Genomic DNA, 12215 nt, shown 5'->3' on the forward strand with positions numbered 1-12215 from the left:
GCAAAAAAAAACTAATTTATTCTCAAGGCGGTAGTCTAGCCACTGGTGTCAAACTTGGACTCGGGTGATGGAATGCACAGATATATAAAACAATTGCATTTTACTCTATGCAAATCATGGTTTACAGCTACTGACATCCAAAAGGGACTGAAAGAATCAATTTATGTCCACTGTGAGCGACCATCTTTGAACAGAGGCGGTGGCTTACGACACCAACTGTCTGCCATCTATAATCCAGTTCTGAGATCCTTCCCCAGACGCCTTAACGCCCACTCACATCCTGGGCCATCTGACCTCAGGATATCACATGATAGGGTGGGGTTAGGTTTCACAATGAGCTCACCCGAAACCTTGGCTGCTTGTGACCTACACCCGTTTTCACACCTTGGCTCATGTGATTAGGTAGAGGATCATTAGGGCATCCATTGTCCCTCTTGAGGAGGGGACACTCCCACATGGCTTAAATCTGGGACTCTCCACCATTTGACCCTAGAACCGAAGAAGCTTCTTGGATGAGAGGTGAAACGTCTTCAAGCGACTTAAAGAAATCCAGACGCTTTTCTTTCCAAGCTCCTTAGACTTTTCATTAGATAGCAAAATAGCTCAATTTAAACATTTGATATGTTTCCTATGTTCTGTGGTGATTAAAACATACCTTTATGAGACTTGCAAATCACTCCAATCCACTTTGACATTTTATACAAGATCCCAACTTTTTTGGAGTTAGACTTGTATTTTATTAATTTACTAAAAGTCTAAAAGAAGAGCAGTCCTGACCTCTTTGGCACACAGGTTATTACTGATTGTAGGTCACTTCCTGCTCTCTGGTAGGTTTAGCCTTGTGCCCTGTGCCTGTAATCCTCTTTGGAGTGTGCCTGATGAAAATTTGAAAAAAATCAGCTAAACATTGCGGTGTGAGCTAGCCGCTTAGCTGTGTGGTACATCCATTAAACAACCAAGACTTTCTCTCTAATATCTTTCTTTTTTCCCCCATCTAGTCTTTCCATTACACCTCCCTAAGAACGAAAACCAAAAAGAGAAGTAAAGGTAGGTACTTTTCTGTTTTATTTTCCAGTGTAGGATCTTCACAGTAACACACTGCAGTGCTGCATGCATGGGAGCACTTGAGGCCCCCGTGATTTACCCTGAAAATGTGTCTAAACTCCAGACATGATCACTCATCGCTGTGAGATAATGACAGGGATTAAAATTCTCCCAGAGATAAAGAATAGACTCCTAACATTTGAATTTCATTTGTTAGCATTAGCAACTTCAAATACTGATTACATGTTAGCACACACAGAGTACTTATTTTCACTGTCAGACCTTCAGGATTCTTGGTCTTTCTTCTCCCTCGCTAGGTTCCCTCACTAGTGCCAGTCGAAGGAGAATCTCCTGTAAGGATCTCGGCCACGGTGACTGTGAAGGCTGGCTATGGAAAAAGAAGGACGCTAAAGGCTACTTCACCCAAAAATGGAGGAAGTACTGGTTTATCCTCAAAGAGTCTTGTCTCTACTGGTACACCAACCAAAACGTAAGGCATTACATTCAAAAACACAGCAATTTCGCTGTGCTTATTGTTGCCAGAACTAATGAACACTAGCTAGTTGTCACAGTTTCAACACAAAACTTCACCAGTCCACATATGAAGTGTAATACAGTGTCTGATACAGATACATTATTATATTTCAAATGACTATAATGGCTCTCTTTCAAATTAGAGACCAAATTAGATTTTTGAATAAAAAACAAAAACACCATATGAGGCATTATTAATAGCATATAGCAATGAGTGCTACAGGATATTAATGTTAATGATTTTCTCTTCAGTTTTGAGGCTTTTCTTTCTTATTTATGAGGTTCTGCTGAAATCAGGTTTACATCTCCTCTGTCTGTTTCAGACAAACATTTGACAAAACATCATCTTACTTGCTTTCATTTGGCTGTTGTCACAGGCTGGGACTCTGACCCAGCACTCTGAGTTTTTCTTTGTATTTTTTGATATGTTATTAGTTTTTGTGTTATTTCCTATTTTGCCTTTAGTTTAGGCAGTTATTGGTTATTGTTCCTGGGTTTTCTATGTTTTGGGGTTTGGTATTTATTCATCACGTATTAGGTCTGTTAAGTTGTGTTGTCATGTTTAGTTTTAGTATTTCCTGTTTTATTCTGACAATGTCATGTGTTCTCTGTTAATTGTATTTAGCTTTTCTCTCCTGGTCGTGTCATTAGGTTTATGGCTGTCAGCTGTTTCCCCATATGTTTCCACTTCCCCTGATTCACCTCATGTCTGTATTTAAGCCCTTTGTTTTCTGCATGCCATTGTCGGGTCGTCTGTTTATTCTGCCCTAGTTCTAGCCTGGTTCTGTTTATTTTGACCTCGGTCTTAGTTATGATTTTCATCTGTTATTCATCATTAGTCTTAGTCATAGTATTTGCTGGTTATTTTCCATCACAGTCATAGTTTAGGTTTTGGTCTCAGTACCGTTTAGTGTTTTGTTTCTTAGTGTTTTGTCAGTTTACTTTGGTTTCCTGGTTTACTTCTGCCGTCATCTAATAAAGGATCACTTTTCTGCTCAAACTTTCAACTACTCGTCATCATCTGCTTTTGGGTCCTGTTTCCACACACATCGGCGCACCCCGCCGTGACAGCTGTGTTGTGTAGTTTTGGCTATAGAACCAGCCAAAGTAATAATGAGGATACTAGTAAAAACAAGAAGCCAGGTGACACATAAAGACAACATGCAGAACCAGAAGTACACCGACACAAAGATGACTTGTCAGGTGATTTGTGAGGTGACAGATGTCGACGGTCTGCCTGTCCGTGCTGGAGTACAGTTCAGAGTTGACATGAACCTTTTCATTTGACATAGAAAGTGTGCATGTGACCATAATTTTAATACAAATGGAACCCCATACTGTTCCTGTAATGAAATCTTCTCATAAAATCAAGAAAAAAAGGCTAATATCATTTCTACATCTCTGTCGCCGTGTCTTATAATTGGACTGCAACTAGGAAATGCATAATTTAGTCAATTAAAATAAAATAATACTTTTTTCAATTGAAAATTTTCATTACAAAAAAAATGTAAACAAAAAATTAATTTAATGTTTTACAGCAAAGTACTGAAACAATTTCTCGCTGATTTTGGTCCGTATTGACATGACAGCAACACACAGTTGTCTGTGAACGATATCTGGTGAATGTGGAGGCCATTTAATAGTCACGTTTAAGAAACCAGTTTAAGATCATTCGGTTGATCTCATTATCCATCAGAAGATGGGGACATTGTGGTTATAAAGGGATGGACATGAACAATACGCGGGTAGGCTGTGGTGTTTAAACAATGCTCTCTTGGTACGAAGGGGCCCAAAGTGTACCAAGAAATCCTCCTCTACACCACTACCAACAGATGAGACGAGGCAGGATGGATCCATGCTTTCATGTTGTTTATGCCAAATTATGACACTGTTATCTGTAGCAGCAGAAATCGAGACTCAGGAGACCAGGCAAATTCTTTCCAATCGTCTGTTGCCCAATTTTGATTAGCCTGTGTGAATTGCAGCCTCATTTACCTGTTGTTAGCTGACAGGAGTGGCGCCGGGTCTGGTCTTCTGCTGCTTACTGTTGCCTTCCTATCAGCTCAAAGTAGTCTGGCTAGTCTTCCACTTTTGACATGTTTTCGCTTTTTCAGACTCCTTAAACCCTAAAGACAGCTGTAAGGGGAAAATCCCAGTAGATTAGCAGTTTTGCACCAACGACCATGCCATGGTCAAAGTCACCTAAATCAGTTTAAATGAGTCACTTAAATGAACTTCAGCAGGCTGTCTTGACCATGCCTACATGCCTAAATGAACAGAGTTGCTGCAATGTGGTTGTGTACCTAATAAATTGACCAGTTAGTGTATATGTGAAATATTTTGAAACCAAAATCTCATTGAGACGAAATTAACAGTGGATGAGTTTGTTTATGCAGAAGATTTTATCTCCATGTTCTGGCTATGATAGTCATAGCTTGTCTTTTTAATGTTAAGTGGGAAAAGGACTTTATCCCAGCCAATGTAAACAACATATGTTATTTTCATATGCTTGACTAGAGTCTTAGTATCCCAAATAAAATTGGTATGCATGACATTTTGTTCTGTGTGTTGATGCTGTACCACCACTCTCCATCTGTCTCTGCCTGCAGGATGAGAAGGCTGAGGGCTTCATCAGCCTCCCTGAGTTCAGAATAGACCGAGCCATAGAGTGCAGACGGAAATTGTGAGTGTCTCTCACATGTCGCCAAAAATTACTAATCAAGCACATGTGCGCTCACCCACACAACGTGAGCACGCACAAACCCACTGTGCACACGCAAAAACACTAATCAGTCCTTCTTCTCCCTGACTGACTGCAGTGCCTTCAAAGCCTGTCATCCGAAAATCAAGAGCTTCTTCTTCGCCACAGATTGTCTTGAGGAAATGAACAGGTGAGTTACTGTGAATATATACAAGTTTCTGAGCGTGTGTGGGGTGGTGTTTTGGGTTTGTTTCTTTAAATATGGACCAACGTCAGAGACAGGGGACGTCACGTGTCCTTTAATGAATATTTTAATGGAGTAAATCAAGTTTACACAGGGAACAACTCACCAACACAACTCTAAGCATGAATAAGGCATGAACTTGGCCCTCCTTTGTTAAATGCTCTTGTTTGTGTGTGTGTGTGTGTTGTGTGTGCTTACAAGAGATAGATTGTAGAGATATATTTGCAGGAGTGCTATCTGATGAGCTCTAATTATCCACACCTCTCCTCAATGACATGGGGAGATAATTGGAAGAGAGTAATTAATCAGCTATATTTGACTTCCATACTTCATCTGGAGTGTTCCTGTGTGAAAGTGTTGTTTCACGCATTTTCTTGGGCATTATGTGTGAAAAGGTGGGTGTTAGCATTTTTCAGCACTTACAGTGAAGCTAAATTTAGATCCTGATTCTTCGTGGTGGTTCACAAAGTCCTAAAAGGTTTCTGTTTCCCTGTGGAATTCATCCATGTATCCGTCTTAACCGCAAATCGAATTCAGGGTTGCTGGATGAGAGGCCAGTCTATCACAGGGCTAACCCAGTGGCAGACAACCATTCATTCCAGTATCAACACCTACTCGGGATTAAACACTGAAAACTAGCCAAGATAAAACCACATCAATAGAGACATTGTTCCTCAATAATATCTGAATGGTTTGTGAAACTTATTCCAAAGCTTTGAACATAGTGCGTATCATAACAAATGGTTGGTGGTAAATGTGTTATTAAAAAGCACAGAATAAAGCTTGGCGCTACATTTTTTTTTATCAAAGAAGAGGAAAATATTGGATTGTGAGGAACTATTTTTATATAAGGATTAATACGCGGTAATAGCTATATGAGCTATTAGCAGAAAAACAAAAATACAAAACACAAATGCATAATTAACATGACTTCAACAACTGGTTAAAGAAGGCTTGTTTAAAATGCTTTAAAGTTTAGCATTTTTGCTGGTGATACCTTGTGTTTTGGTCTATTTTTGTTTTTAATTTAGATAGAAATCACCACATTTACATGAGAGCATTAAGCTATCGGCTAACGCTAGCAAGTCGGTTAGCATCTGCAGACTGAATGGGTGCTTTGCTCCGACAGATACTTGCTAATCAGTCTTAACATACTGTACAACTGTGCTATAAAAACAAATAAACTAGGATTTCATTTATACACACAAAAACACATAAAACACATTTTTTTAAATGGCGATTGAACATGCTATTAGCGCAGTTAACCATGTATAAAGCCATTATTTGTCATAAAATTAAAAAGCACAGGTCCAGTTCAGTGACCTTGCTACAGTGACACCTAGCAGCAAAATCAATAACTTTAGGTCATTTTTTCTGTAAATATTGAAAATAAAAGTGTATGGATATTTATTTACCTTTGAAGTAAGTAAGTACCTTTGAAGGCTGCGTCCTACAACGTGCGCAGCGCGGTCCGAAAGGCAAAGCGGAGCTACGGGGAAAAACTAGAGTCACAGCTACGACAGTGTGACTCTAGGAGCCTGTGGAAAGGACTGCGGACTATAACAGACTATAAACGACCAGCTTCTTCAATGATGAATGCAGATGCTTCACTGGCTGATGAGCTGAACACGTTTTATGCTCGCTTCGACGCCGCAGCAATTAAAACAACAAACGGCTGTGCTGATCAACTAGCGCCGGTGTTCACGGAGATCTTCAACCTCTCCCTGGCCCAAGCAATGGTTCCCACGTGCTTCAAACAGTCCATCATTGTCCCTGTTCCAAAGAAACAACAGCCCGCTTGCCACAATGACTACCGTCCAGTAGCACTGACTTCAATTGTGATGAAGTGTTTTGAAAGACTGATGAGAGATCACATCACTTCTTCACTTCCTGCCACCATCGACTCATTTCAGTTTGCTTACCGGACTAATCGTTCCACAGACGATGCCATATGTCACCTGCTCCACACATCCCTGAGTCACCTGGACACTGGCAGAGGGAATTATGTTAGGATGCTGTTCGTGGACTACAGTTCAGCATTCAACACAATAATTCCCTCTAAGCTTTTCACCAAGTTGACGGATCTAGGACTCAGCTCATCACTGTGTCAGTGGATCCTCAACTTCCTCACAGACAGACCCCAATCAGTGAGGGTGGGAAAACAAGTCTCCCCCTCCATCTCACTCAGCACTGGAGTGCCTCAGGGCTGTGTTTTAAGCCCCCTGCTGTACTCACTGTACACTTATGACTGTGTAGCCACATCAGACACCACCTCCATTGTCAAGTTTGCTGACGACACTGCTGTTGTGGGCCTGATCTCCGACAACATCGAGACGGCCTACCTGGAGGAGATTAGGAACCTGGAGACCTGGTGCCAGGAGAATAACCTCCTCCTAAACGTCAGCAAGACTAAGGAGCTGATCGTGGACTTGACTACAAAGCAGGCGAGGAATTACAAACCCCTCATCATCAGTGGCACGCCAGTAGAGAGAGTGGACAGTTTCCGATATTTGGGTGTCCACATCACTTGGGACTTGTCATGGTCCTGTCACATCAACACCCTGGTTAAGAAAGCCCGTCAGCGTCTCTTCTTCCTCAGAAGACTTAGAGACTTCCATCTGCCACTGAAGGTGCTCAAGAACTTTTACTCCTGCACCATCGAGAGTGTCCTGACGGCACCTGGTTTGGGAACAGCACCAAGCAGGACAGACGAGATCTGCAAAGGGTGGTGCGCTCGGCAGAACGCATCATTCAATCAGAGCTCCCTGACCTGCTGTCCGTCTACACCAAGCGGTGCAAGACCAAAGCTAGGAAGATTATGATGGACCTCTCCCATCCCAACAATGGACTCTTCTCACTGTTGAGGTCTGGGAAGCGCTTCCGCTCCCTTAAGGCCAAAACAGAGAGAATGAGGAGGAGCTTCTTCCCCCAGGCTATTCGGGCCCTGAACCAGGTGTAGGACTGGACTCTCCCAAACACGTCACTATAAGACTGGACTCTCACACACGTCACCACACGCACCACCACACATTTCCTATAATCCTATAATTTATAATCCTTATCTTTATAATCTCTTCTGCTATTTGCACATTCTTTACTGTAAATTCCTAAGTTAATTTGTAAATTTTTGTAGTAAACTGTAACTTGTAAATATTGTAAAACTTTTCTTCTCTCATTTAATGGTCGGGCATTGTACAGCTACAAGCATTTCACCCCCATGTCATACTGTGTATGGTTGTGTGTGTGTGACAAATAAAATTTGAATTTGAATTTGAAGTATGCCCCAAGTGGCCACTCCAGTAACTGCAGGGGTTGCTGCTTTTTTGTTCATGAGGGGTTTTTTTGTTTTTAATTTAAAAATGTAATGCGTGTGTCATTTCCTGTTGGAGGCCCTATTTACTGTAGTTTGCAAGAACAGGAAACCTGTCAAAGTCGGAGACTATTCTTAGTCACAACTTTATTATTAGGTGACTGTAGAGAGACACGGGACAAGGTGGGATCTGTTTGGAGACAGACAGGAGCGTGGAGGCAGACAGCATCGGAGACTCACTCTTCAGAGAGAATGGCTGTTTTTCTCTCTTGTCTTTCTCTATTTCTGCCTCCATCTCATTAATTATCTCAAAGCCTTTCTCCTCTCTTTGGGGGGGATAGAGTCAGTTAGACATCAGCTGTTAAGAGAAACAACTTAAATTATTTAGAGTGAAAGTTTTTTTATTCATCACCTACCATTTACCAAGTATAACCCATCCTTCCTTCTCATCATCTTGTCTAGACTTATTCTCATCTATCCTTTGATGCTTTGCTTCACTTGTTTCCTGTAGGTGGATGAACCGGCTGGGTCTAGCTGCTATTGGATACACACCAGATGATAAGGTGCCTCGCCCTGATGAAGGTGAGGTGGATGGGCTAGACAAGAAAGGATTCCCTCAAACTTTGTGTGTGTGTGTGTGTATAACTAGCACAATTTTGTATGTGCATGTGTATTTATCGTCACGTCAGACTATTGGAGTGAGAGCGATCAAGACGACGTTGACGGCTCGATGACACTCAAACAGGAGGGACCTTCATCATTCTGTGATACTTACCATCGCACACCATCGGTAAGTAACACACTCAACTACACTCCTTTGCAATGTTTCATTCTGATAGAATATTTGATTCTTAAAAGCCCCACAGTTTTCCGATCTGCGTAGACCAGAGCTCGGCATTAATAAAACATCAGAGTGTGAGCCTAACGGCTTCTGTAAGCAGCCAAGACCATCACTTCTCTGTGTTCTGCTGCCAGAACTTGTACTTAGTCTGACCTCTAGGTGGCGACATGCACATGCTCATTACATCACTGCTCTGATGTTACTCAGAGAATTAAAATCCAGTGGCACTGGTGTCATTAATATCTCAGCTGAGCCACACAATGCTCATGTCAGTCATTCGTAGATTACTCTTCAGCCATCTCATTGCTTTTTTATTCTCATCTTTTGCTCTCTTTCTTTCCTTCTCCTGTCCTCTCTCCACCCTTGCACACCTCCTCCTCCTCGTCTTGCGGGTCACTGTTTCCTTGTATCTGTGCTCACCTTTCACTCTTCACCACTTTCATCTATCCCTGCTCACTTCTCTTACTCTTGATCCGTTCAGGCTAACCTCCTCCACAGTTATGACCAGTTGCCCCGCTCAGTGAGCTCCATGAGCCTCATGCGCTCCACTCCATCCCCACTCCCCCCACCAATGAGTGCCTCCACCTCCCCCATTCCTCCACAGATGGTCTCTTCCACCTCCCCTCTCCCTCCGCAGGTTAATTCTTCTAGCCCCTTCCCGGAGCCTAAGCATGGTCGGCATTTCTCCAGCGAGTCCACACACTCCCACTCCTCTGCTGAGGACCAGCGTGGAGACAGCATGGGCATGGGAACTGGCACAGGCAGCACCAGTACCCACTCATCCGGCTGCCGCTCTTCCCATCGTGAACGACGCTCCTGGCAGGACCTCATTGAGACCCCTCTGACCAGCGCAGGGCTGCACTTCCTCCAGACAGCACCGGGGGAGAGTGAGTATGGCGGCTTAATGGGGAGCATGGCTGGAGAAATGGGGTTCTACGGAGGGCTGGGCAGACAGGGCATGTCCCCAGAGAGACGCAGGCAGGCCACGCTGCCCGTACGGAGACACCACGCCGCAGAGAGGGACAGAGAACGGGACGGGCCCTTCCCTCTGGAGCGGGGGCCGTACACACACAGCCACACACACAGGCGCTCCCACAAGCAGCGGAGCCAGAGTCTCCCCAGGAACAGGGACCCGATGCCAGGAAAGCTGCTGCACACCTCTGCTCACATGGAGGAGAGGAGTGAAGACGAGGAGGCAGAAGAGCAGGCTGCAGATATGCTTGAGGGTGAGGAGGGTAAGAAAGTTACAGGGTTAATATTTTCCTAGTGTTGTATACATTAGACAAAATATTAATGTCATGTATTTAAGTTAAAGTAAAAAAAAAAAAAGCTCTTTATAACACAGCCCACGACTAAGACTAGAATTAAATGTAATTTCACTTTATGTTTTCTGAATAATACAGTCATATTTATCTAAAGTAATCGGGTAACAATTCAGCTATTTATAGCAACTATTCACAGGAAATAAAGAAGTAATGATGATAAAGAAATAACTATATTGTAAGGAACTTTAAGTAGTGCATAACTTCTGAGTATTTTACAGGAATTGAGACACAAAATGATGTAAAATTGATCAAGTTTACAGTGTTGTTTTGTATATAACTATCCTCCCACCCATATCTATGTAGAGCCCAGGTCAAAATATGTAGTAAATATCAGCTCAGTCATTAACAATAAGAAGAATAAGAATAACTTTATTGATCCCAGAGGGAAATTAATATGTCTGGCTCAGATTAATTTACTGATTAGTATGCAATCACTGACTTTTCAGGCTTTAAAAAAAGCCCAGTTTTCTAACAGTGTTCAATACAGTCAACTATGAAATTAATATAAGCTGTCATGTGTCATTTTTATTTATTTATTTATTTTATTTTATTGCTATGTCTGGTTTTATTACTATGTGAATATTAGTATTGTACAGCACTTTGGTCTACCAGGTGTGTTTTTAAAGTGCTATATAAATAAACGATGATGATGATGTGATCATTGTCAGATACAAAAATGTAAAGAAATTCTGTAAATATTAGATAATAATATTTCTCTAATATTCCCATTTCTACTAAACAAACAAAAAATCTTTTAAACTTTAAAACTTAATTTAAACTTCTGCTTTGAATCTATGTAGAGCCCAGAACATAGTCTGCAGTGGTTCTAAGTGTATATACACCTATCATGGGCATGAATCTCATGGTTTTGGACTTTAAATGATTTCTTTAAACTCTTCTTTTTCCAGGATCAAATGATTGTACAGCAACATCTGTAGGGTCAAATAAATATGTACACCTCTCACTAATATTTGGGTAAATGTCCCTCACCGAGTTGCAGATGTTTTGGGAGCCATCGACGAGCTTCTGGCATAATCCTGGATGGATAGTTGACCCCTCTCTTTGGCACTAGGTTCATTTAAATTGGTTGGTTTCCAGGCACGGACTTGGCATTGACGCATTCTCCACAAATTTCCAATAGTGTTGAGTTCGGGGAAGACCGTTTCAGATGCTAAATGTTGGTCTGCTTTATCTATTCCAAACCAGTTTTAAAGTGTTTTCAGGATCATTGTTTCGTTTCTTTTCAGCCATATACCAACTGGTTTAAAGTGAATTGTTGCCAAATAGTAAAATATTTGTTTCATCTAAACATAAAACTTTTGCAACTTACTTCTACTTCTGCATGCACGTACATTTCACGCTTTGGAGACGAAAATGTGAAATGGAAACGGTGGACCGGCGCGTCTTTCACATTTTGCTGTGATATGGAGTTGAAACACATTTACTGAGAGATTTAAATGTGTGTATGTATAAGCTTGAGCCTGTGTGGATCAGAGAAAATCCTAAATAAATTCAAACTCGTGCACAAGTTCTTGTTTTTTTTATAGTCATCAAAGATGGATGCTGGAAAATAAAACAGTACAAAGAAATCATTAAAAGCCCTAAATGACCACGGTATTCATGCCCATGACGAGTGTTTGTAAACTTGTGGCCCAAACTGTACACAAGCCTTCCACTCTGTTGTCAATATTCATACCAGTGCGGCCTGTGGCGATGCCATGTGTAGTTAGATTTGTAGGAAGGTGCATGTTAGGTTATTTAAAAGGGTTTGCAGCAATGACATACAGATGCCTTCAGCCAAGGTTTAACATGAATGCATAAATCCACTGTAACCAAACAAAAGGTTCACTCTCCAAAAAGGGTACTACTATAAGTTTTATTTGTATTAAGGAGGTAGAGCTAACAAAAGAGCTTCCATAACAGTGAAAATTCCCAGTTTGATCCCAAAAGGAGACACAAATCCCTTTGGGGTTGCATCAGGAGGGCATCTGGTGTAAAAATCTGCTAAATCAGACACATGCAGCTACCAGCTGTTGTGACCCCTCATGAATAAGGGAGCAGCTGAAAGTAATAGTTTTTCCTTAAGCTGTTTTTGCAGATGCACTGCAGTCTTGAAATTTTGCAGGAACTCCCTCATACGAATACCTTTTGCACCAATATGCGAATAACACAGCTAATATTCCAGTACGTGCTAGCAGGTGGGCGTCACATGTGCG

At 41.7% G+C, this 12215-nt stretch overlaps 1 protein-coding gene across 5 annotated transcripts in view; it reads left to right on the forward strand.

The window, feature by feature from the left end:
• LOC147337642 (connector enhancer of kinase suppressor of ras 2) overlaps window positions 1-12215 on the forward strand; it is a 66170-nt gene that overhangs the window by 49444 nt on the left and 4511 nt on the right. For 3 of the 5 annotated variants that reach the window (XM_086307489.1, XM_086307461.1, XM_086307473.1), the window contains 7 exons: window positions 999-1047; window positions 1362-1534; window positions 4188-4261; window positions 4398-4469; window positions 8345-8415; window positions 8523-8623; window positions 9156-9909. In XM_086307489.1, coding sequence (XP_086163615.1) covers window positions 999-1047; window positions 1362-1534; window positions 4188-4261; window positions 4398-4469; window positions 8345-8415; window positions 8523-8623; window positions 9156-9909 — 1294 coding nt within the window. The remainder of the gene's footprint in view (window positions 1-998; window positions 1048-1361; window positions 1535-4187; window positions 4262-4397; window positions 4470-8344; window positions 8416-8522; window positions 8624-9155; window positions 9910-12215) is intronic. The other 2 variants (XM_086307465.1, XM_086307482.1) reach the window with 2 other exon arrangements.

The sequence above is a fragment of the Aulonocara sp. 'chitande type north' Nkhata Bay genome, linkage group LG2, assembly GCF_057382095.1.
Source record: "Aulonocara sp. 'chitande type north' Nkhata Bay isolate Kocher_YH1m ecotype deep benthic linkage group LG2, A_spYH_male_GT1.1, whole genome shotgun sequence".
Classification (NCBI taxonomy): domain Eukaryota; kingdom Metazoa; phylum Chordata; class Actinopteri; order Cichliformes; family Cichlidae; genus Aulonocara; species Aulonocara sp. 'chitande type north' Nkhata Bay.